This window comes from Glycine max, chromosome 2 (genome assembly GCF_000004515.6).
Source record: "Glycine max cultivar Williams 82 chromosome 2, Glycine_max_v4.0, whole genome shotgun sequence".
Classification (NCBI taxonomy): domain Eukaryota; kingdom Viridiplantae; phylum Streptophyta; class Magnoliopsida; order Fabales; family Fabaceae; genus Glycine; species Glycine max.
Window position 1 is genome coordinate 49,838,174 of NC_016089.4, and position 23,659 is coordinate 49,861,832.

The window sequence follows — 23,659 nt, forward strand, 5'->3', positions numbered from 1 at the left end:
TTATGAAAATAAGATGGTGTTTTTATCATTATGATGAAAAAAATATTAACTGGAAATGAAAACAAGTATTGGAAAATGTGCCAGTGTCTATTTCAAAATTGAAAATAACTTGTCATCTAAATTATGGAATATTTATAAATCTTATAATTCTTAGACAACAATGAAATGACCTAGTTCGTGCATAAACAATTCTTACCTTATATCAATAGTTCGTGCATAAACAATTCTTACCTTATATCAATGCTCTATTAGTAGGAGTTTGTTATCTAGAATTAGCACTTGGATTGAGACGCGACGGAGAATAGTCCAAAACGCATAGAAGTTACCAATATGGCATGCTTTTGATATCCATTCCAGATTTGACTTATTACATAGATCATTATCTAAAATATTAAATAAACTAAAAGCTAAATTACTAAAGATAAGAAAACAACAATCTACGCTCACAAACGTGTTAGAAATTAATAATGAGAATCTGTTAATTGATAATCTCATATGTCCTATAAAAGTCTATATAATGTATTTTTTTTATCCATGATAATTTTGATTTCTCTTTAATTCTTGATTCACAATTTTATTATATATTTTTTTTTGTAATTTTAGTTTCTCTATTTCTTTTATAAAATAGTCTTTGTCATTTTTTTCTACCCATTTTGTTATTGTTGCACATAATTTTTAAAATGCCGATTGGACAACTTCCACGTTCATCAAAATTTTATACTATGAATCAATTAGAAATGATCTTTAATATGATTTAAAAATATTATCATAAAAATTAATAAACTTACTATGGATAATATTTTGTGATTGGATAACAATCTAATAAAAAATTACAAACTTGTCGCATAGATAACTCTTTGATAAGATTGATAAAGATTACAATATAGTTGATTTTGTTTATTTTATATCCTGGGCAGGTGGAGTTTCGCCCTGCAATGTATCGTGAAATAATTTTATAAACCATGCAAAAGACGCGTACGTGAAGAAGAAATTTGGTAGTCGTAAATTGCCATATAATTTCCATGGCCGGCCACGCCCAGATCCAGTGCCGCCCGATAAAAGATTAAACATAAAAATTTGCGTTTAGTGGGCAAGGCCAAAGCACTTTTTTTCCACCCCGCTACGCGTTTGAGCCCTGGAAACTTGGCAGATTCCCATTCATCCATGTTAAAATTAATCTATCTTAATAGCAGACATACCCTTGAGTTTTATTATATTATATTAGCTAGCTACATGATCCAAGTTGGACCGCTATAAATGCGGCCCTTTGTTCGATTGAAACCATCAAAATCTCATTTGAGCAATCATCAACCTTTCTATAGTATCTGTCTTTGACAGTACTTGTTCCATGTTATACTCTCATCTAGTTATGCTATTTGCTGGAAAGAGAGAGATAAAGGTGAAGAGTTGATTGGAGAGTGTAGCATAATCCCATGTCCATGTGTAACATAACGTGACATGATGTCAAAATAGTTTTGCCTTCCTTCTTCAAACCTCATGCGTGTGTGTAATTGCAAGATGAGATGAGTGTCTGAAAACCCTCTTGTTGGATCTTGAGAACAAGAAACGTAGGCTTGGTTCCGGTTGAATTATAGTCCAATCAACAGAGAATCGTATCCAGTGTTTTTCTCCCTCACTTCTCCTTTTACCACCGGTCACAAATTAAGACATGTCCCAAGCAACCTCGTCCTCAGCTGGTGGTGGTGCCAACATTGAACTTGGTGCTACCTTACTCCTCACCACCACGAACAACAGCAGGTACACAAGGATATGACGTAGAAGTTTATACGTAAGATTCCTCATCTCTGTCAAGAAGCCAACAAATACTTCCACTGGCAACCATCCATCACTACTTTCTTCAGTGCCTCCTGCTAGAAACTCCTCTTCCAAATCTTCTGTTGCAATTGATCTAGAAGAAGAAGAAGAAGAAGAAGAGAAAGAAGAGCGCATTAGGAGAGATATTGCTAGAATTGTAAAGGAGAAGGACTTGAAATCTCTCGATGACCTTGGTGGGGTTGACTCCGTTTCCGCTGTCCTTTGTCGTCAACATCAACACTCAAAGGTACATATTAACCTTCTCCCCTACTAATACTCATGTTCTTTTCTTCAACAATAAAACAAAAACAAAGAAAAATAATGAAACTCATGTACTACATTTTACTTGGGTTATTATGTTATAGGTGTAAGTATTCAGCGGCTTAGTCGATGATTAATTTCTGCTGGAGAACCTGACTGACCACTTTAGTTGGTCTCTCATCTGATTCTCAATCACATTTTTTCATCCACAAAACTCGAATTCGATACCTTGCTTAAGTAATCCGAGCTCAATGCCACTCACCAATTGCATGTTGGTAAACTCCTATACTATATGGAAAAACATTAAAGAGAGAGTGATTCTTTTGTTTTTTCATCCACATGGTGGTGGTTATGATATTTGGTGGATCCCTTCTGGTTTAGAACTATCTTATTTCTTGGTTTATTGAAGTGTGAAGGATGGATCTACTAACTGTTGTTTGTGGTGGGTTGAGACTTGAGAGAGATGTGTTTTGTTGATGGGATTTTGTTTCTATGAACAGAAGGGTACTATTGATGATGACAACACCACTATACCATTACCAGCTATTGGAACAAACTTGTCCAAGTTTTTATTCAACAGTTGCAAATTCTACCGTTGCACAATTTTGGTGCTGTTGATCTCAGCTGGGTTGTCATTCGCCATAGAATTCAAGCAGGAGGAACCTAAACATGGTTGGCATGTTGGTGTTGCCATAGTTTTTGCCGTTTTACTACTGGTTGCAGGAAATTCGGTAGCAAACTTTTGACGTGAGAGGAAAATGTTGAAATTGGCAAAGAGAAGAAAGGACGAGTTGCAATTCAGGGTTAAGAGAGGTAAAGAGATCCTAATGGTTCCCATATCTAATCTAATATTGTGGTTGGTGACACAATTTGCCTGTGGCCAGGTGATGAGGTTCCAGCAGATGGTTTGCTTGCAAGTGATGGCATTCTTGTGCTGGCTGAGCCTGAGGCAACAAAAATCAAACATGATCGTAAGGGGAACCCGTTTCTTATATCTGGTTCAAAGGTGATTGGGGGCCAAGGAAGGATGTTGGCAACATCAGTTGGAACCAACACCAATTTGGCTGAAAGGAGTGGTTTGTTGGAGAGACTAATTGAGAAGCCAATTTCTTACATTGACATAACTGCTCTTTTTATCTCTCTTCTGGTTTTATTTGTGGAAAAGATGGGAACAATAGTGCGTTGCCAGAAATGAAGGGGAAGGTCTCAATTGGCTTGTTGATGAAAGCACTTGAGAGAGCTTTCTTGAGACCACAAGGAACGGTCTCCATTTTAACACGTCTTGTTACTGTTGCAATACTATGCGTGCAGCATGGAATGCCACTTGTGGTTACAGTTTCTCTCAAGTACCAGACTGATAAGGTAGTTCCAAACCAAGATGCAGTTCTTAATGATTTATCAGCTTGTACGACAATGGGGTTGGTAACTGTCATCTGTATTGATGTATCAGATGAGCTCATATGTAAGCCAATGGAGGTTAGTAGAGTATGGATGAGGGAGAAAGATATCAGCATGGTTGAGGGATCAAAAATAGATAAAACTGCGCTTGACATGCTTAAACAAGGAATTGGTTTATCAGTTCTTGCACCAGAGATTTCTCTTTCCTCTTTGTCTGTTTCACTTGTTTCTTGGGCAGAAACAACATGGGCAGTGAACATGAGATCTTTCACAGAAGAGAAATTTGACATTCTTAAGCACAGCAATCTGAATTCTGGCAAAGAAGGAAGGTGAGTTTTGGTGAGAAAAATTGGGGTCAATGAACAAGTTCTGTACATGCATTGGAGTGGAGCTGCATCCACAATATTAGATATGTGTTCACTGTATGATAGTATAGGGGAATGCCATGCCATGGAAAATTAGAAGATCAAATTTGGGCAGGTGATTGAAGAGATGGGGGATGGTGGCCTTAAGCCAATTGCTTTTGCTTATAGACAAACAGATGGAGAACAACTTGAGCAAGAAGAACTGATCTTGTTAGGACTGATAGGTCTCAAATGCACTACTAGTCTTGAATCCATAAAATCAGCTTTGGAAAATCTCAGAAATGATGCAAATATACAGATCAAACTGGTCTCGGAGGATGACATCATGGAAGTGAAAGCCATAGCTTGTGGACTAGGACTAGAACATGGTATTGTGCTCGAAGGAAGAAAACTTCAAGATTTGAATGAGGAAGCTATTAGACGAAGTGGATCGAGCCCATGTAATGGCAAACTTCCATCCTGAAGACAAACTTCTATGATACAGTGCTTGCAAGAGAAAGGTAAGGTAGTTTGCATTCATTGGAACAAGGTTGATGACTAATCATACTTTCAGTTCTAAAGGTAGCTGATGTAGGGATAGTTCTTGATTCTGTGAGCAGGATAGTGGATAGAGATAGTTCTGACATAACTATCAAATGTTTCAGTGTATTGGAACCAATTGTGATGGCTGGCAGAAGTCAATACCACAATATTCAGAAGTTCATTCAACTTCAGCTGACATGTACCATATCATGGTCACTCATAACCCTGGTCACAACATGTACTGGAGATTCCCCCCTTGCAGCATTCCAGTTGATTTGGGCGAATGTCTTGATGTGCATTCTGGGTGGCCTAATGATGGTATTGAAGCTAACGGGCGAGGAACAGCTTGCTGAACAACCCTCTCATCACAGGAACCAACATATTATAACCAAAGAAATCAGGAAAAACATTGTTATTCAGGTTTTATATCAGGATCAGGCTTCTGTGTCAATGATACTCGAGTTCGGTGGACATGCTACTGACAGGGAAAAAAGGTTAGGGAAACCATGATCTTCAGCACATTCCTTTTGTGCCAACTCTTCAATCTGCTCAACACCATGCAATTGTTGAAAAAGGAAGTTCTCACGGTGGTTGTTCAGAGCTTCTATTTCTTGGTGGCCTTAGGAGGTTGTTTTCTTTTGCAAGTGCTGGTGATTGAGTATGCTAAAGGCCTAGCAGATTGCATGCAGCTGAATGCTATTAGATGGGGTATCAGTGTCTTGATTGGTGCTCTTGCATGCGTATTTGAATGGACCTTGAAGATTATTATTCCTCCATTTATTCTCAATCCCAGCACCAACATCAACATTGCTTCAGAATCAATTACTTCACCTTCGTTCTATCTTTCTCCAGTTTTTCCAATTCTGATGATGTTCGTTCTGTTCCCTGTAGGACTAGTTTTTAGTCAAATAGGCATGAACATGACAATTCGTTAGTGGCAGGCAGATAAACTTGACACGCCCAACGACTTTAGCCAGTGTGTAATTAATGTTGCTGCATATGTAATGTAATGTATGTAATCATTTGTGGCAGCACCTTTCTTTGTAGTCATTGTAGAATAATCATTTATTTGTACTGCCAATGTGAATGTTGATAAGCTTCATTGATTCCGCCTCACTTCCCTGCAGTGAATTAATGTGAACATTAGCATTTCTAGATCTATTATTGAATATATTTTCAGTAGAACTTCTTGTTCCTGTCAATGTCTCCATAACTCGATTCCCCATCCTGTGCATCTCTTACCAAGTTTGCTTTAAAAAGTCTAGTGATAATAATAACGTAGAAAGTGAAGCACAAAGCAGCTAGCCGTATGAATTTTGTAGCTCTGTTAGACTTATTTTTCTTATTCTATAAACTCTATCTCTTTAAAACTTTTTTTGCATGTCTCCGAAGTTGAAAAATGTAGAAAAATATCAGAGAAAATTTTAAAAATATATATTCTCAAAGAGAATGAAAAAGATAAAAACTTGCTTCAGAAATAAAGAAAAAAGACAAATGTTTAGAACAAAAAAAAAATTAAATAGCAAAAGAAGATATAGAAAATCAAAAGTTAAAAAATTTCAAAATAAAAAGTTAACTAAATTAGTGTAGACTTTCTTGAATAAAATAAAGCTTTACAAATCAACTAGGTCTAATTTAGTTGATTGAATAGAACGTGTTTGTATTGTAAATCTTTTAGTATTAAGATCAATTTCTATGGATAAAAAAAGGTGAAGCTTTAGAGGACAAATTCTAACAAGACGAAGACTAGGGTGCGAAGGTGAAACTCATTTCGCACCCAACGTAAGTTTCAAAAAAAAGTTAGAATCAACCACATTCGTCCGATTTAACAATAAAAAAATTAAATGGACAAGATTTCTTCAAGGCAACCGGATGAATATGTAACAGGAGAGAAGGACGACAGCATCTTGCGGGTTGCTAAAGTTGACATAACCATAACCGAGCGATCTCCTAGTGGTCAAGTCCCTACAAACCCTAACGGATATGACTTGTTCCAATTGGTTGAACAAATCATACAGCTGGGCGTCCATGATGTTCGGGTCGAGATCTCCAACGTAAAGCGACGTCGTCACGAACTGATTTCCAGCAGCACCACCACCGTTGGGGTCGGGAACCGCATTCTGAGGCGGAACCTGAACTTGAGCCATCTCACCCAAAACAACAGCTACAACAACAACTTAAATTTCTCTTTTTTTCCCAAAAAAAGAATCCCTAATTTTTCCTTGTTTTTTTCTTCTTTTTGTTTGTTTCTCTTCCCCCTCCTCTTGTCATTGGACACAATAAAAACACCCTAGGAAGAACAAAAAACCTAACTCAGGGAATGATAATGATAACACGATCTTTAGAGAAATTTTTAACTTTTTTTAGAGAAAAGCGAGGAGAGGGAAGTGGGATGGATGTGCGGCAGATTGGGAGTGGCCGCCAGCGAAAACTACGGGCGACGCGTGAGAGAGAAGGGAAATTGAGAGAGAGAGAGAGAGCAGTGGAACTAAGAAAGGACCCTTCTCTTCTGTTACATATTCATCCGGTTATCTTGAAGAAATCTCGTCCATCTAATTTTTTATTATTAAATCGAACGGACGTGATTAATTCTAACTTTTTTTCGAAACTTACTTTGTGTGCGAGTTTCACCTTCGCACCCTAGTCTTCATCTTCTAACAAACTTACATCCCCAAAAGCTTTCAAGTAAGCCGAAGTGACCTATTAGCTTCGTTTTTCATGCTTCCATGGTAAAAAAGTAATTGCAGAAGTCCTTCCAGTGTATGAGCTCGAATTGGGCTCCAGAGATGCTAATTAATTACTTTTATGATGCAGGCAATTGTGTTTTCAGATGGTGTTCGGGATGATGTTGATTTTTATTAAGTATAAATTGCACTCCTTTAGGTAAATTATTTATATCGTGAGTTTTGAAAATGTTCCAATGAAACTTCATTCACAACTTCTGTGAAAAATATCATCTATTAAAGACTGTGTTTTTATAGACTCTTGTCGTGGTCAATCCTAAATACAAAATACATGACAGCATATTAACTATTTAAAAGATAACTTAAAATTTTAAGTAGTTACATATTATAAAATGCTATAGTGGACATTTTACCACTGTAGAGTTTATATAAAGAAATTGAATCTATAACAACACGACACTTTATGGAATTGTCATGTATGTGACAATAAATAAGATTAATAAAATTATTATAAAAACGAGGCCTTAATCGAAAATTCAATATCTTTCTATTTTGTTTATAAAATTTATAATAGTAATATAATTAAGAAATATTGTATTTAAGTAATATATATATATATATATATATATATATATATAGATTTTAACAAAAAAAATGAATAAAATATTTATGATAAACCTTTCTATTAATTATTTCAGTTGTTCATTTAAACCATATTTGTTTTCTTATAATTTTTTTGTTATTGAATATTTAAATAGAACTTTTTCACGGTATTCTTTGGTTTTTTAACCTCAGTTAAGATGCTTTGTTTTGTTTTCTATTAATTACTCTAATTCTCATTTAAATACAGCTTTTCTTGCTTATGATATTGAGGGTTAATTAAAAAACCAATAATGTCCTGAATTTTAGTCTAAAACTTTTTGGTTTCATGTTTTAGATGCAATTTTCTGCATTTTAGATATGATTTTCAAAAGTCAATAGTAGTTATAAGTTCTGGATTTCAAATGTGATTTCTCTATTTGCGAAGATGAGGTGGCACATTGTGTTGTTGAGGTGGAGGCACTACTAGCCCTGTATTTCTGTGTGGTTTGGTTTTACCACCAACACAAGTTTTTTTCTTTTCTCAAAAAATGTGGGTTTGTACTATGGTAGGTAGCAGGAGCCTAATCAAAGTTTTAATTTGAATTTCATCCAGGTGGCAGAAGAAGAGCCACTATATCAGAAGGAGAATCCACATCCAAATGGATGACCAATGAGGTGTTGCTGAGTTGTGCATATCCTGATCCGCAATATCATAGGATCTTCTATAAACCTTTGTAGTAGCCTTGTTCATTCTCAACAAAACAACCATCATCATGGCCACCTCTGCTATTCAGCAATCAGCATTCGCAGGTCAAACTGCTCTGAAGCAGCTCAATGAGTTGGTCCGCAAGACCGGTGGCGCCGGCAAAGGTCGCACCAACATGCGCCGTACCGTCAAGAGTGCTCCTCAGAGCATTTGGTAACTCAACATTATGATTATTAGTGTTATTATTGTTATGGAATGTAACTATAAGTTGGTATGCATGAACAAAACAACAGGTATGGCCCTGATCGTCCCAAGTACCTGGGTCCATTCTCAGAGCAGATTCCGTCATACCTGACCGGAGAATTCCCCGGTGACTACGGATGGGACACTGCTGGACTATCAGCTGACCCGGAAACCTTCGCCAGGAACCGGGAGCTGGAGGTGATTCACAGCAGATGGGCCATGCTTGGTGCACTTGGCTGCACCTTCCCAGAGATCCTTGAGAAGAATGGTGTGAAATTCGGCGAGGCCGTGTGGTTCAAGGCTGGTTCACAGATCTTCTCGGAGGGAGGACTTGACTACTTGGGCAACCCAAACCTGATCCATGCTCAAAGCATCCTTGCCATCTGGGCTGTTCAGGTTGTGCTCATGGGTTTTGTTGAAGGTTACAGAGTTGGTGGAGGACCCCTTGGTGAAGGACTTGACCCTATCTACCCTGGTGGTGCATTTGACCCTCTTGGTCTGGCTGATGACCCTGATGCATTCGCTGAGTTGAAGGTCAAGGAACTCAAGAACGGTCGCTTGGCTATGTTCTCCATGTTTGGTTTCTTTGTTCAGGCCATTGTCACTGGCAAGGGCCCTATTCAGAACCTTTACGACCATGTTGCTGATCCTGTTGCCAACAATGCTTGGGCTTATGCCACTAACTTTGTCCCTGGACAATGAGCATTGCAATTCAATGCAATCTTCTGCTCCCATTTTCTCTAATGTAACTACACCTGTGTACCAGAAGAATCTGTATGAGAACCATTATATTATATATATTAGAAATTTCTGTCCCTAAAAAATATCAACTCTTACGCTTCAATTCATAATATTGATTGTTTTGTGTTGTTGTTATATATGGTTTTCTATTCTTCCCATGATACTGATGATATGAACCACCTTTCCCTAAAGTTTGATTAGTTCAAACATTGAAACCATGCTCAGGGAATCTATCTCTATCCCTGATGAACTTACATTTTATCCCGTTTAGATTTTGGCAAGAATACCAAATCCTCAAGTAACAAAGTGATAAATAAAGAATCATCTTTAAAGGAATTTGTGTAATAATTGGATAATTAATAGTAAAATTTTAGACTAAAAGATATTGGAAGAATTAAAGTAAATAAATCTAAATAACAAGATGCATAAAGATAAACACATTAAGGTAAGAAATAAAATCAAGAAAATTAAGGAAAGAAATACTGATTTGAAGATTTTAACAAAAATAAATCAAATTAATTAATATTGCATAAAATTAAAATGCAAAAATATTTGAGTCTTGAAATTTATTAAACACTCGACATCCATGATAACCAGGTTTTTAATTGATGACAAAGATCGTTGATGTTTAGTTTTATTGGACTTTTTTCTAACATGTAGTCACCACAAATTACTGTTAAATTAAATTTATATTATCATTTATCCACAAAATTATTCAAGCTTTAATCCCTTAATGAGAGAAGTTAATTCCCTTGATTTCACTATTAATCCCTTAAATTAATGTAACTAATATACTTGTATTAAAAATAAAAGATTTTAAAGATGATCAATCATTTTTATTCTATCCCTAGGACATAAAAATAATTGATTATCTTCTTCATTTTACAATTCAAAAGAATTTTTCAACTACAAATAAATAAATAGGATCAAGTAAACATGTGATCAAAAATCATATATGAACATTAAACATATAAGATGAACAATAATTATACTTTATTAAATAGAAATAAGGTGACAATTGCATAAAAGTAGGACCAATTATATTAAATCCGACCGAATGAGAGAGTTAACTATTAGTCATGGAGGAAGAATGGAGAAATAACAGACCATGGAGAACAATCTTTCGGCATCCAAAATAATCAAGAACGTCTCTTGGTCCCATTACACATGGGTGCACCTCTGTTGGACTAGTGCATCTTTTGAAAAAAAAAATCAAATTAGCATCACACACCCATCACAAACTTTCAAACTTTTGCACAGGTGTGTGAAGTTGAAAAACTTCCAAAACCATTTTCTCTACCTCCGGAAAATCTCCAAGGTAGACTTGAACCCCATGGATGCTTAAGAGTTAAGGCATTTCATTGCTCGGTTCTTACTTCCACAAACTCCAACATAGCACAAGAAAGCAAAAATCAAACATAAAAAAGCATAAACAAAAATCAATGGTGAAAGGTAAAAACCACATCATCAAGCTAGTAAATATCTCTATTATTTAAAAATATGATTACAATGACTCTCTCAATATAAGAGAATATCTTTCAATCTCACCTAATAAGGATGATTTACAATTTCTCTCAATTCTCATCAAGTGTGGTGAAAACTAAAACTCCCTTTCTCTCAAAGAAAAATACAAGAACTATTTTTCTCACTTTCACTCTTCTTTGCTTCTCTTTTGGATGAGATAAGATGAGATGTTTCAACTCTTCACAAGTCTCCCTATTTGTAAAAGAGGTGTGTGACTTCCTTCAAGAGTAAATGGTAGATGTCAATGAATGAATTACGTTTACAAAACTCTAATATTCAATTTCTTAAATGGAGTATGTAAATCTCAAGATCAAAGGAACTAATTCCAAGATCTTGAAAATTACTCCACAACTTCCTATACATGCCTTGAAATGTGTTCAATTTGGATGTCGAATTTGTAACAACCTTAATTATGGAAGAATTTTAAACTCATTTATACTATGATGCTGGTGAAACGCAAACCATAAAAAATTCTAAACCACAATGGGCTCTGTTTATTATACCACATTGTTGATGTTACATGTTGATTGTATTGTTCCTGTCATGATTATCTTGTATGTCAAGTGTGAACATGTCTTAAAAGAACTCTTGATATCTATGGCCTTGTAGCCCAATATCTGGCAGTTTTAGCGAGCATATGATACTAGGTTGTATGCTGATAAAGTTTTAATACTGCTGAACAAGCTTAGCCTATGTTTTCCTTCCCTTCGGTTGTATGACTATAGATATGAACTGTGACACTGTCAAGTTTTTAAAATGACAAATAAAGGGATACAAATCACTTTTGCCGTTGGTTATTGAATATTTATCTGATTTTCAGTTTCAATGTTTTCTAGAACTCATTTAACAGATAGTATATAACCTTTTTTTTTCTTTTTAGCAGTTCTGCATAGGTACCATAAAAGATGATTTCCTGGGTATGATCAACGACCCTGCAACAATTTAAAAACCCCTTACTGTACTTTTTTTTTAAATAGGAGCATTTAATGATTGCTACTTTTCTACTAAGAAGCTTATTTAAATCAGTTTTTAAAATATGATTAATTTTAAATAAACTTAATGTTTCATATCATATTATAATTAGCTTAGGAGTGTATTGAATTAGGATATTAAAGAATTTTAATTGATTTTTTTTTATTCAATTAAGATTTTTAAATGATATAAATAAATCTTATGATATTCAATTAATACTTTTAAATTTTTTTAAGAGGTGCAACAAAATCTAATATTATTCAATTATGATTTTTTATAACTTAAAAAAAAGCCTTTTAAGAGGTGTTTGATGTAATATTTTTGTAATCATCACCCTTAATTTTGTCCTCCCCATAACTTTATAACACTTCTATAAATTTTTCATCCCATCACTCCCTTACAGTATATGTTTATTATTGCATCTCATTAAAACATGTTATTTGATTTTTCATAAAATAATTGTAATAATTAAAAAAATGAAAAAATCAGTGTATAATTTTAAATCTATTGTTCAAATTCAAAAGTAAGAATGAAAATATGTTGTTGCAAGAAGGATAAGTATAGGAGGACAAGCTACAATCAATTTAACTAATAAATATTAAAAAAGTTATATTTATTTTATCAAAATCTCATCATTTCATATTATTTTTTCACTCACTCTTGTAATTTTGAATGTCTTTTTTAAAAATTCACTTAATCCTTTTAAATCTTATAAATCTATATAAAAAAATTCAAATCCTTTTAATTCTTATGATATAAATCCATTAAAATCTAAACTATCATAAAAGTTTTATAGAGAAATTTGATAAACCATAACATTCATTCATAATCTTTAAAATCCACAAGATTTTTCTATGCTATAATAGTCTTGTGGTTGCGACAACATTAGTGGTGATTGTGGTAACAATGATAAAGGTGGTGGTGGTGGTGATATGGACGATGGTGATAGCAATGTCAATGACGATAGTGGTGACAACCAATTATGTCAATGATAACAATGATGATGGTGACGATAGTGTGAGGGTGGTAATGAAGGAGGTGATATTGATAGTAGTGGCGGTAACAATGACAATAGAGTGCTAGTGGTGGTGACAATAAAAAGAGTCATTATCAAATGTAAAAAATGTGTTTTTTTAATTAAAAACTAAATCGCAAAACCTTTTTTCTTGGTTTTTAAAAATGAGTATAAAAATATTTCAAAATTTATTTAAAAATCAATTTAACTCCATTTTTGTCAACCAAATGCATTTTATTTTAAAAATTACATTTGAAATCCAAAAACCAAAACTCACAACCATCCTAAACGAACCCTTAGTTGTTGTGTTTAGTCGAGTTCAATATATCTTAGGAAGTTCTCTAGAAATAGTATTAATTATCTATTATCTTTTTAATTAATTTTTATTATAATGATCTTAAAATCACTTATTTTTTAAAGGTCAATGTTAATAGTTAATTTATTAATTTTATTAGTGAGAAGAATTTGAACCCACCATCTCTTTCATTAACTTTTCTCTTAACTACAAGTCAATTTTATACTCCTTATCTTAAAACCACTTTCCAACAAACTTGTTTAAACAAAAATTGATTAGGATTATAATCTATTATTGAAATGATTTAATTTTTGCAGTTATTCCAAATACACCCTATACCCTATTGATTACTTTGCCGACTGAAAACTTACTCAAGAAAATTTAGAAAATAATAAAATTTGTTTCTCCCTTATATGGTATAGAGCCTCTCTAGATTTTTGGCTCTCTAATTTGTTTTTATTATTTTACTGTGTAACTGAGACCTTATCTTGAGTAAGAGAAGAAATTCATAATATATTTTCAATATGGAGAGAAGAATGATCAAAGTTACTAGTTAATTCTCATCTTTATTACTTTTTTAAAAAAATTTAATGATTATAACAAATAATTAATCCTAGCCGTTAAGATTTCACTTAGTTAAACATGTATATTTAAGATTTGTGATGAAATTTTATATCCAACTAAACTAGCGATATTCTTCCTCGTCCTTTAATTGGTTTTCAATTGTAAGAGAAACAATCATTGCGTGGCTTGTCTTCTAACTTATCCTACTCATTTCATCCAAGTTTACAAGTCAAATAAAAACCATTTAACAAAATACAAATCGGTTCAAAGACGTCGCTATTGATGCATATAACCAATTGATACTCCACAAGACCACAACCATTCAATTCGCAAAAAAAATCCCATCCTTAAAGATAATCCCATCATGGATATACATTGTTAGCTCCAGTGAACTCAACATTCAAATTTTTCCTAAAGATTCAATGTCAAGTAGAAGAACGGTGAACAATCCAGCATTTGGTCAAGAAACAATCAAATTCATTCCAAACACAAACTTCTATGAAAGAAACTGAGGATACCAAGTTACACTCACAGGTTATAGATGAAAAAAATGAGACATGAATTTAGCAACTTGCCAGGTTAAAATTTCACAAAACTAAGCTTCATGGCTTTGTATCAACCCAAAATCCACAAGCAAAAATATGGAAATTTATTACAACTATAACTACAATTTATAAGAGTATAGCTAGAGTGTATCTTTAAACAAAACATATGCTTACACCGTAGATTGAGTTGTCTGTCTTTACTTCATGGACACTAACTACATTAGGACTAATTTAATCATTGATGGCAAACTCCAAAAATATTCCTTCTCTATTCCCTTTGTCTCTTGTGCACAGTGCCACACTCTCCCTCCAGCTCCAAAACAAGAATAGTGCATTCAACAGTTAATGCATATTAAAAAGGGGGGAGTATTATACCAGCAAGATCAAACAAAGAAGTACCATCTCCTCCGAGGCAAACAGTGGCTAAAATTGACAAGTCCAGATAAGCATTGCATTACCTAACCATTTATTCTCCACAATACTCCCTTCCAAATGCTACTCAGCATCATCAATTTGGACTCTACCTCTCACCCTTTTCCTCCTTCAAAAAGTCCCTTTGGCCACACTTCCAGCGACCCTGCCTTCCCCTATACTAACTTTTTAGCAATTATCTATTTGGCATGTTCTCCAACAGCAGCCGATTCTAATCTCTGTGGCTATCATCAGGAATCAATAAGAAGGCCCCAAATGAATAAAATAAACTATGAACAGCTAAAAATGATTATCTCCTATACATGCAGTTCCAAACCACTACATGCCAAACCCCACCAAAATATAAAGAAGACCCCTGATTGAAATTTTTTACTCATTGCCAAATGGGTAGGCAAGGTAATGATCCTAGTCCTACTACCACTGTGAACTCCTCCATTGCTCTTCTTCAAGAAAGGTTTAGACAGTTGGAGAAGGTGAAAGAAAGAAGAGAGGGGAAACAACTTCTTAAACTCTTGTCATCTGAGAGCACCTCATCATCACAAAACTCTCAACAACAACAACAACCAAGGTTGGTAGCTCCACATAGGCCAACTCTCCATGACTCTCTTTCTCTTGGCCTCAACTTCACAAGCAAGCAAGGCGATCATCACAACACCATCAACATGAAATCACCTCCATCCTCCAATTTATGGCCACATGGAGCATCAACATCAAGAAATTTTGATACCTCGGACGTTGATACTTCTCTTCATCTGTAAATATATTTACTACTGTTTGTCTTAATTTGCTTCCCCAGATAGTACCTTATATAGATGTATAATAACCCTATGTTCTCCGTCATTTTGTATCATTAATCAAAGAGGATATGTATCAGTTATGCTTTACATTTTTTTTCCTTGAAGGTATGTGAATGACATGAAATTCGTAATTGTATATGATCGATGTCAAGAAAATAGTATTTTGTAGTGGCTTGATCGATGTCAAGAAGGCAGTAATGAACGTAACTCAATTGTAGCTGAAATTTATTTCACATATTCTTGTTCTCTTCAAATATTAAATTGGTATTTGATATATCTTGGATGTGTAATACTACTGTAATTTAATTTGAATACTTTTATTTTATAGAAAAAAGGGTAGTACCTAATAAGTTACATAAACTCGTACATGAGTTATTATCAAGTGACAAATATAAATTAAAATAATCTTATGGGCGTGTAATTTAATTTTAATACTTTTATTACAAAAAAGTACTACCCAAAGCAACATACACGCATATATGAGCTGTGATTTAGTGATATACTGATATAATTTTTCTTTTTTTGCGTAAGATTGAAAATTTGATCCATTCACATTAATCCAATATTATTTTACATTCCATCTATATATATATTGTAATTTTTTTAAGACAACTAAAAGCATTAAACATTTTTATTGTATATTTATTAACATTTAAAGCTTTTAAAATTGTTTTTTTAAAACTCACTGATAAATCATATGTATTTAGTTTAACTCGTTTTAAAGAGATAGTTATTTATTTTCATCGAGAAAACTAAAAAAGTTGCAGTAATTATTTCCTCAAAAGTAGTTATTTCCAAACTTGCAATTAGTTTTTTTTTTTTTTACTTATAATTGCTATATTGATCAATTTTTTTAATTTTGTAGAAACATGAATGCATCATGCTCTACTCCAATATCAAATCATCAACTTATAGTTACGTCTAAACACGTGCGTTGAGACATACAAACACGACAATTATATTGTGCTCTCTATTTACTTGGCAGTATCCCAAGGTGGCTTTAGTTGGACTTATATATTTTTTTAATATATATTCTTAAGAAATCAGTACAAAAGGTAGAAAATATATGGCATGCTATATATATGATATCTTATTATAATATAATTTTAAATAAATATTTGGAAATATTTTGAATTTAAAAAATAACAACTAAATTCTGATATTTATTCATAAGTACTTAAACATTTTTCAAAAATTCAGATACAACACTAACAACAATTTTTTTCATTAAGTAAAATCAATTACAAGAATTGAGAAAATCATATCTACAAATAAATCATTAATCTTTTATGTGCACCAAAATTATTTCTCTATAACTATCAAAAGCTTCGCTAAGTGGATAAACTCTTAAGAAAATTCTTAGACGTTGAGGAACTAGTTGAATAATTACGATTGAATAAAACTCTATGTGACTTAAGGTTGTGCAGTAATTCTCTTAATGGATCTCCGTTAACAATTCAATATATCATTGGGGTGTTTTTCTGTACTACTAAATTTTTGTAAAAAAAAATAACTCAATAAATCTGGATTATTTTACATTCTTAAGTATGATAGGATGCAAACCTTTTGTTTGTAAAAAAAAAAAAATAAGGAAGGAAGCCTTTTACATTAAGATAGTTTATATAAGATTTGCAATTGTAATTCTAATTTTGGTTCAAATTGTTGCATTATTGCATGCAGAGGTTTATGGGTACTGGTCACTCACAAATTCGAATGGACCCAAATCAATTCAAATAACTTGTGTTAGATCATTCATGTATTTTGGTCAATATCAAATCAAACTGATCAAAATCGTTCATATACGGGTTGAGTCACGAGTTTAGATTATTCGATCAAAATCGAACTGAATCGATCAAAATTTTTAAAATTATTTGGTTTGACTTTAAATACTATTAATATTGTAACGTCAAGTGTTAAACTACAATATTGGAACATCTTAAAGCATTACTTTTAGTACATTATTATTTATTTTATCTTTTTTCATATTTATTTTGTCTATTATGTTTATAATATTAATGGATTATATTTTGTCCATTTGTTTTAGAAAATCTAATTGTAGCAAAGTTAGTGTAAGAAATTAATTTGTAGAAAATAGTTGTGATTTATACTATTATACTAAATGAAGAATATTTTGTTTTAATTTATATCCATCTATTTTAGAATATTATGTTGATATTATTAAATGAATCAATTTTACTATTTATAGATATTTGATAATATTGTGTTAATTGTATTAAATATTTGAATGAATCATATAAAATGACAATTCTAAGAAGAAGAAAAATCAAATTTAAATAGATAATTTATTGGTCAAAATCGAACCAAATCGATAGTTGAGTTTAAAAAAAATTATAAAAATTAAATCGAATCAAACCGATCAAATTTAATTGGATTAAATATTAAATTTAATTAAAATTGGTCCGAACCGACCCGCTAATACTCTAACAATATTGGAGTTTCACTCTTTCAATTTTTACTTTGCACTCTTTTTTTTTCTAGTTTTATTATTTCTTCCAACTTTCATTAAAAAAAAGAAAACTTATGCTTCCAATTCAATAATCATAGTCATAGACTCCATCCATCACCCAACCAAGTATAAAGAAATTATAGTACTGGTACAAATTAAGTAAAAAAAAAAAAAAAACTGAAACGGGAAACGTACTGTTGAGGGAAGTGTGGAAACGAGTAGCATCGAGAAGCTTCCAAAACGCCACCACATCTTGATCGAAGCAAAGCCCTTCTAAAACCCTACTAGCATATTTTCTTCCAAACGCACTTTCTCAATCTCTCTCTGTCGTAGTTACTATCATCAATTCAATATGCTGCAGAGGCTCTCTTCTACTACTACTCGCTCTTCGTCCGTCTCTGCCTTGCTGCGCTACGGTGGCGGCGCACTTCGCCGGGACGTGCTTGCTCCCATTTCCTCTCCTCACTTAGCTAAGGTAGTCATTTCTCTCTCGCTTTACAATTCACTCTTCATTTAAATTTTCCATTCATTCGTCGCTCGCTACCTTCACAATCACAGGTAGGTGAAAATGACAGCAAAGCAGCTAGATGGTTTTCTATTATGAGCTCGGATAAATCCTCAAACTTGAAAAGGGGTTTGTTGTTGGGCAAACGATATGAATCAACAACTGCTGCAGAATCTTCTTCCCCTCCGGCCGAGAGATATGAGTACCAAGCTGAGGTATGGTACTATGCCCCTTTTTCATGCTTTGTCTTTGTCTTGGCCATAACTTTCGATAATATATGCACCCTTGCCTATGCCAGGTTAGTCGCCTCATGGACCTCATTGTTAACAGTTTATATAGTAACAAGGAAGTCTTTCTTAGGGAGCTTATCAGGTATGCTCTCTCTGTTGCTCTTGACTCTTGACTAGTATTTACATTTTTCTTCTCTGGAAACCTTTTTACCGGAACATGAATTTGTATCATGTATGATTTCCTGCTGACATTCTGCAAGAAATTGAAGAATCTGTTTGGAAAATTTTTATTCAAGTTTCTCCTTTTTCTTTTGGAAAACTATTTCCAAAAAGATTGTTGAAAAATCCAAAAATAGAGAAGCCTATGTCTTGGTATTGATTGAATGTCATGTAATTCTGCATTGTTCAAGCTATTTAACTATGCATTTTCATTTGCAGCAATGCAAGCGATGCTTTGGATAAGCTGCGGTTTCTGAGTGTAACAGAGTCTGGATTGTTGAAGGATGCAGTTGATTTTGATATCCGAATTCAAGCTGATAAGGATAATGGGATCATCACTATTACGTAAGAGAACTAGCTATGAAAATGATTAATGTTTGATAAAAAAAAGTTTGTCATTTCAGTTGTTGCTGCAATTTGTGTTTTATGCAGTGATACAGGCATTGGTATGACTAGGCAAGAACTAGTTGATTGTCTTGGAACTATCGCTCAAAGTGGAACTGCAAAGTTTTTGAAGGCTTTAAAGGATAGCAAGGATGCTGGTGGTGACAACAACTTAATTGGTCAATTTGGTGTGGGATTTTATTCTGCTTTTCTGGTTTCTGATCGGGTATGCATTTTTGTAAAAGTAAATGTGATGCTGTTTTACTTTTTGTTTCATCTGGTATTTATATAATTTTTTGTTGTTTGAAGGTGGTTGTCTCAACAAAGAGTCCAAAATCCGATAAGCAATATGTTTGGGAAGGAGAGGCAAATGCTAGCTCATATACAATATCTGAGGAGACAGATCCTGAGAAGCTGATTCCAAGAGGAACTCGCCTTACATTGTATCTTAAGGCATGTTGATAATTTCCTTTTTTGACCATCAAATATAATTTAGTTTTCTTTATTCCTAAGATTAATTAAAAATGTGATTTCTTTTTTCCCATTGCTATCTTTCAGAGGGATGACAAAGTTTTTGCTCATCCAGAGCGGATTGAGAAGCTTGTGAAAAACTATTCACAATTTGTCTCATTCCCAATATACACATGGCAGGAAAAGGGATACACCAAGGAAGTATGGCTCTACAATCCAGATTTTTTCAGTTTGATAGCACTATCTATGACCGTATTATTTTCAGTTTGAGTGAAGTTCATCGCTTCCAGATTGTAAAAATTGACTTTTTGAACTTTTATTAAATTTTGGGCTTATTCCAGGTGGAAGTCGACGACGATACAACAACTGAAGGCAAAAAGGATGATCAAGATGATAAGACTGAGGTGACAATCTGATTGTTCTGTATATATGCTGAATCAAGTATTTTTTGTGAATGTAAATGTGCGATTGTGTAGCTTCTGCAAATTTACTCGTTGACTCATGACTGAGTCTTTGACACATTGTTATGACAGAAAAAGAAGAAAACTAAAACTGTTGTTGAGCGGTATTGGGATTGGGAGCTGACAAATGAGACCCAACCAATCTGGGTGAGTTTTATGATTTCCAATTCCATGATTTGCACTTGTATTGAAAATTTATTACTTGAATAAAGATTGTGGCAATACTCTATTTATGCAGCTTCGTAATCCTAAAGAAGTCACTAAGGAGGAGTACAATGAATTCTACAAGAAAACTTTTAATGAATACCTGGAGCCATTAGCATCATCACACTTTACCACAGAGGTAAGAATTTAATTGTCTCAAGTGCCATCTTGTTGTGTGTAGTGGATTTTTTTTTTTGTTGATGCAAATTCAGTTCAGCTGAAAAACGTAGCTTGAGAAAATTGATTTTTCTCCAATGTCCAGAGGAGTATAGTGTGAATTTGACAGCTAATATTGTGTTGGTTATTTTTTTTGACAAATGTGTGGATGATGTTTGTTATTGCAGGGTGAGGTAGAATTTAGATCTATACTTTATGTTCCTGCCTTCGCTCCCTCTGGAAAGGATGACATAATCAATCCCAAGACCAAGAATATAAGACTTTTTGTGAAGAGAGTGTTCATTTCAGATGATTTTGATGGAGAACTGGTATAAGCACTTTGCTATCTACAACCTTGAATAAATGGATGGTGTTCTGACAGTTTTATCCTTCACTAATGTGTTACTTGCTTAAACAGTTTCCCCGATACTTAAGCTTTGTCAAAGGTGTTGTTGACTCAAATGACCTTCCACTCAATGTGTCACGTGAAATTCTTCAAGAGAGCCGCGTAGTAAGTAGATAGGGCAACACACATATTCTTACACTTTACATCTGAATCTCTCGTTTAGGATACACTTGTAAAATTCCTTACCTGTTTCATCTTGCTTAATTTTTTTTACTCCGTGGTGCTTGAAGGTGCGGATTATGAGGAAACGTCTAGTTCGTAAAGCTTTTGACATGATTCTGGGAATATCCATGAGTGAGAACAGAGAGGTATATTATTATTTTGAAAATTGTTAACTGTATACTGTTTGCTTTCATTTTTTGTTTTAAGTTGTAGAGGAGCTAGGATAAATTGAGGTGGCTTTATCTTATAGATATATCAACGTTATATATATCCTATCAGTTGCTCTTGGTCTTTTTTATATAACTTCTCTTAAGCTCTTTTTAAAGGATGACCTTTTTCCCTGTTAAATTTTACTGACTGATTTGTTCTGTATGCAGGACTACGAGAAGTTCTGGGAGAACTTTGGCAAACACTTGAAATTGGGTTGCATTGAAGACCGTGAGAATCACAAACGTATTGCTCCATTGCTTCGTTTTTTCTCATCCCAAAGTGATGAAGAACTGATCGGTTTGGATGAATATGTTGAGAACATGAAACCTGATCAAAAGGATATTTATTACATTGCTGCTGACAGTGTGACTAGTGCAAAGAACACACCTTTCTTGGAGAAACTTGCAGAGAAGGATCTTGAAGTATAAGTTTTTTTTTAGAGTTTTTAACTTTGTATCTTTTGAGTACTTATTTCTATCAATTAATATATATTGGTGTTTTTTGTAATGTAATTTTCCAGGTTCTGTTTTTGGTAGATCCAATAGATGAAGTTGCTATTCAAAATCTTAAATCATACAAGGAAAAGAATTTTGTTGACATTAGCAAGGAAGACTTGGATCTAGGTTAACTTCTTTCTTCTTTAAACTTTCAATAATTTGATTGAACAAACACTCGCATTTAGTTAACCAAATATTTGTTAGTCTCTCTTTCGAGCCAATTTTAATGTTGACAATGGGGTGAATTTGTAGCTTGGTTCTTGTTTGATGTTCAAATTCGTTACATATAGTTTGTTCTTTCTGCAGGTGATAAGAATGAGGAAAAGGAAAAGGAAATGAAGCAGGAATTTGGCCAAACATGTGACTGGATCAAGAAACGATTGGGAGATAAAGTTGCAAGTGTGCAAATTTCAAACCGACTTAGCTCTTCACCTTGTGTTCTGGTCTCTGGTAAATTTGGTTGGTCTGCAAACATGGAAAGGTGTGTCGTCTTCTCTAATATTAAATGATGTATTTTGAAAGTTTGAGTAGCAATGTTCAGTATGTTATCAAACTTACTACAGGTTGATGAAGGCACAATCTATGGGTGATGCATCCAGTTTGGAATTCATGAGGAGCAGAAGGGTGTTTGAGATCAACCCTGACCATTCTATTATCAGGAACTTGGATGTACGATAAATGGAGAATCCCCTCTTCTTTTCTTCGTCATGATTCCAAATTGAAATTATGGTAACGTAATCTTGATGGGTAATTTTCAGGCTGCATTTAAAACAAATTCTGACGATGAAGATGCCCTCAGAGCTATCGATCTTTTGTATGATGCTGCTTTGGTTTCCAGTGGTTTTACGGTAAACTCATAGCTTCATATTATTGTTATAAATGTCATTTAAGTTTCCATTGCGAAATCCTAAACTGGTATATTTTGGCTATTTGTTGGTGTGCAGCCTGATAATCCAGCACAACTTGGAGGGAAGATATATGAGATGATGGGTATGGCTCTCACTGGTAAATGGTCTACACCTGGTCAGTTCCAGTCCACGGTAAACCAGCCCCATACCCCAGAAATTGTAGAAGCTGAGGTGGTTGAACCAACTGAGGCTGGTGGTCAGAAGTGAGAGAGGACAGTCATGTGGACATTTTTTGTTTTCTACCCGTTCCTTTCTGTTCTTTCTTTTAACACTGCTTACGGGTGAAATTGTATTCTTGAAGAACATGGGTATTGGTAGTTAGTATTAGTAATATCTATAGTTGATCCTTTCCGTTTTGATTTAATTAGTCAAAAAAATCCAGCATAACCAAGTATAATATTTGACACTTAAAGTAGTTTTTCTTTTGTTTGGGGATAAAAAGATACCAACTAGACCAGAATTTAACATTACATTTCTGCTAGTGCTGGAGAGATTATGTGCTGTCTTTGGTCAATGGATAATGAGATTGGTGAAGTTGTTTGTCACATTCGACACCGAATAAGCATTGTTTATTGTTTATTAAAGAGTTAAACTATTAAGAGTAATGTGGACATTCTACACTAAAAGAAATAATTATAAATTCAAATATTTGCTTAATTGTTTGTTTTAAAGGTTTTATTTGAAATGAAGAAAATAAAATAAGAATTCAACTAATAAAAATTATATACAAAAAGCATTCATGCCACAAATAAAAATAAATTTTCTCTTCTAAATTTAATTTCACTTTTTTCATGTTTTTTTTTTCAACACAGAAAAACCCATGCTTCATCAGAAGGACTATTAACAAATCATAATATTTTAGTATAAATATTTCAAAATTATTATACATATTTTTTGTTGCAAAATCATTATGCATAT

At 33.6% G+C, this 23,659-nt stretch overlaps 3 protein-coding genes and 1 pseudogene across 3 annotated transcripts; all 4 read left to right on the forward strand.

The window, feature by feature from the left end:
- The first annotated feature begins 1,253 nt into the window (after nucleotides 1-1,253).
- On the forward strand, nucleotides 1,254-5,457 carry LOC102666767 (calcium-transporting ATPase 12, plasma membrane-type-like; annotated as a pseudogene).
- Nucleotides 5,458-8,382: 2,925 nt separating this feature from the next.
- Nucleotides 8,383-9,623, forward strand: LOC100793702 (chlorophyll a-b binding protein 151, chloroplastic-like). Its single transcript, NM_001253254.3, has 2 exons — nucleotides 8,383-8,546; nucleotides 8,627-9,623. Exons 1-2 carry the CDS (start codon nucleotides 8,401-8,403, stop codon nucleotides 9,276-9,278), a joined length of 798 nt encoding a protein of 265 aa, NP_001240183.1. The 5' UTR covers nucleotides 8,383-8,400; the 3' UTR covers nucleotides 9,279-9,623.
- A 5,397-nt stretch (nucleotides 9,624-15,020) lies between these two features.
- LOC102666892 (uncharacterized) lies at nucleotides 15,021-15,548 on the forward strand. Its single transcript, XM_006575674.4, has one exon. It carries the CDS (start codon nucleotides 15,048-15,050, stop codon nucleotides 15,420-15,422), a length of 375 nt encoding a protein of 124 aa, XP_006575737.1. The 5' UTR covers nucleotides 15,021-15,047; the 3' UTR covers nucleotides 15,423-15,548.
- Nucleotides 15,549-18,081: 2,533 nt separating this feature from the next.
- LOC100794913 (heat shock protein 90-6, mitochondrial) lies at nucleotides 18,082-23,153 on the forward strand. Its single transcript, XM_003519615.5, has 19 exons — nucleotides 18,082-18,403; nucleotides 18,487-18,648; nucleotides 18,732-18,805; nucleotides 19,102-19,227; nucleotides 19,315-19,492; nucleotides 19,576-19,719; nucleotides 19,825-19,938; nucleotides 20,079-20,141; nucleotides 20,271-20,345; nucleotides 20,437-20,541; nucleotides 20,747-20,887; nucleotides 20,977-21,069; nucleotides 21,195-21,272; nucleotides 21,504-21,758; nucleotides 21,857-21,959; nucleotides 22,140-22,314; nucleotides 22,397-22,502; nucleotides 22,592-22,681; nucleotides 22,778-23,153. The coding sequence occupies exons 1-19, from the start codon at nucleotides 18,281-18,283 to the stop codon at nucleotides 22,946-22,948; spliced, it is 2,376 nt and encodes a 791-aa protein (XP_003519663.1). The 5' UTR covers nucleotides 18,082-18,280; the 3' UTR covers nucleotides 22,949-23,153.
- The last annotated feature ends 506 nt before the right edge of the window (nucleotides 23,154-23,659 follow it).

Excerpts from the sequence above, each read along its gene's own strand:
- LOC100794913 (XM_003519615.5), top strand. The coding sequence starts at position 18,281 with ATGCTGCAGAGGCTCTCTTCTACTACTACTCGCTCTTCGTCCGTCTCT. Across the intron at positions 20,142-20,270 it reads ATCAAGATGATAAGACTGAG|AAAAAGAAGAAAACTAAAAC; the intron begins GTGACAATCTGA and ends TTGTTATGACAG. Across the intron at positions 20,346-20,436 it reads ATGAGACCCAACCAATCTGG|CTTCGTAATCCTAAAGAAGT; the intron begins GTGAGTTTTATG and ends CTATTTATGCAG.
- LOC100793702 (NM_001253254.3), top strand. The coding sequence starts at position 8,401 with ATGGCCACCTCTGCTATTCAGCAATCAGCATTCGCAGGTCAAACTGCT. Across the intron at positions 8,547-8,626 it reads AGTGCTCCTCAGAGCATTTG|GTATGGCCCTGATCGTCCCA; the intron begins GTAACTCAACAT and ends ACAAAACAACAG.
- LOC102666892 (XM_006575674.4), top strand. The coding sequence starts at position 15,048 with ATGGGTAGGCAAGGTAATGATCCTAGTCCTACTACCACTGTGAACTCC.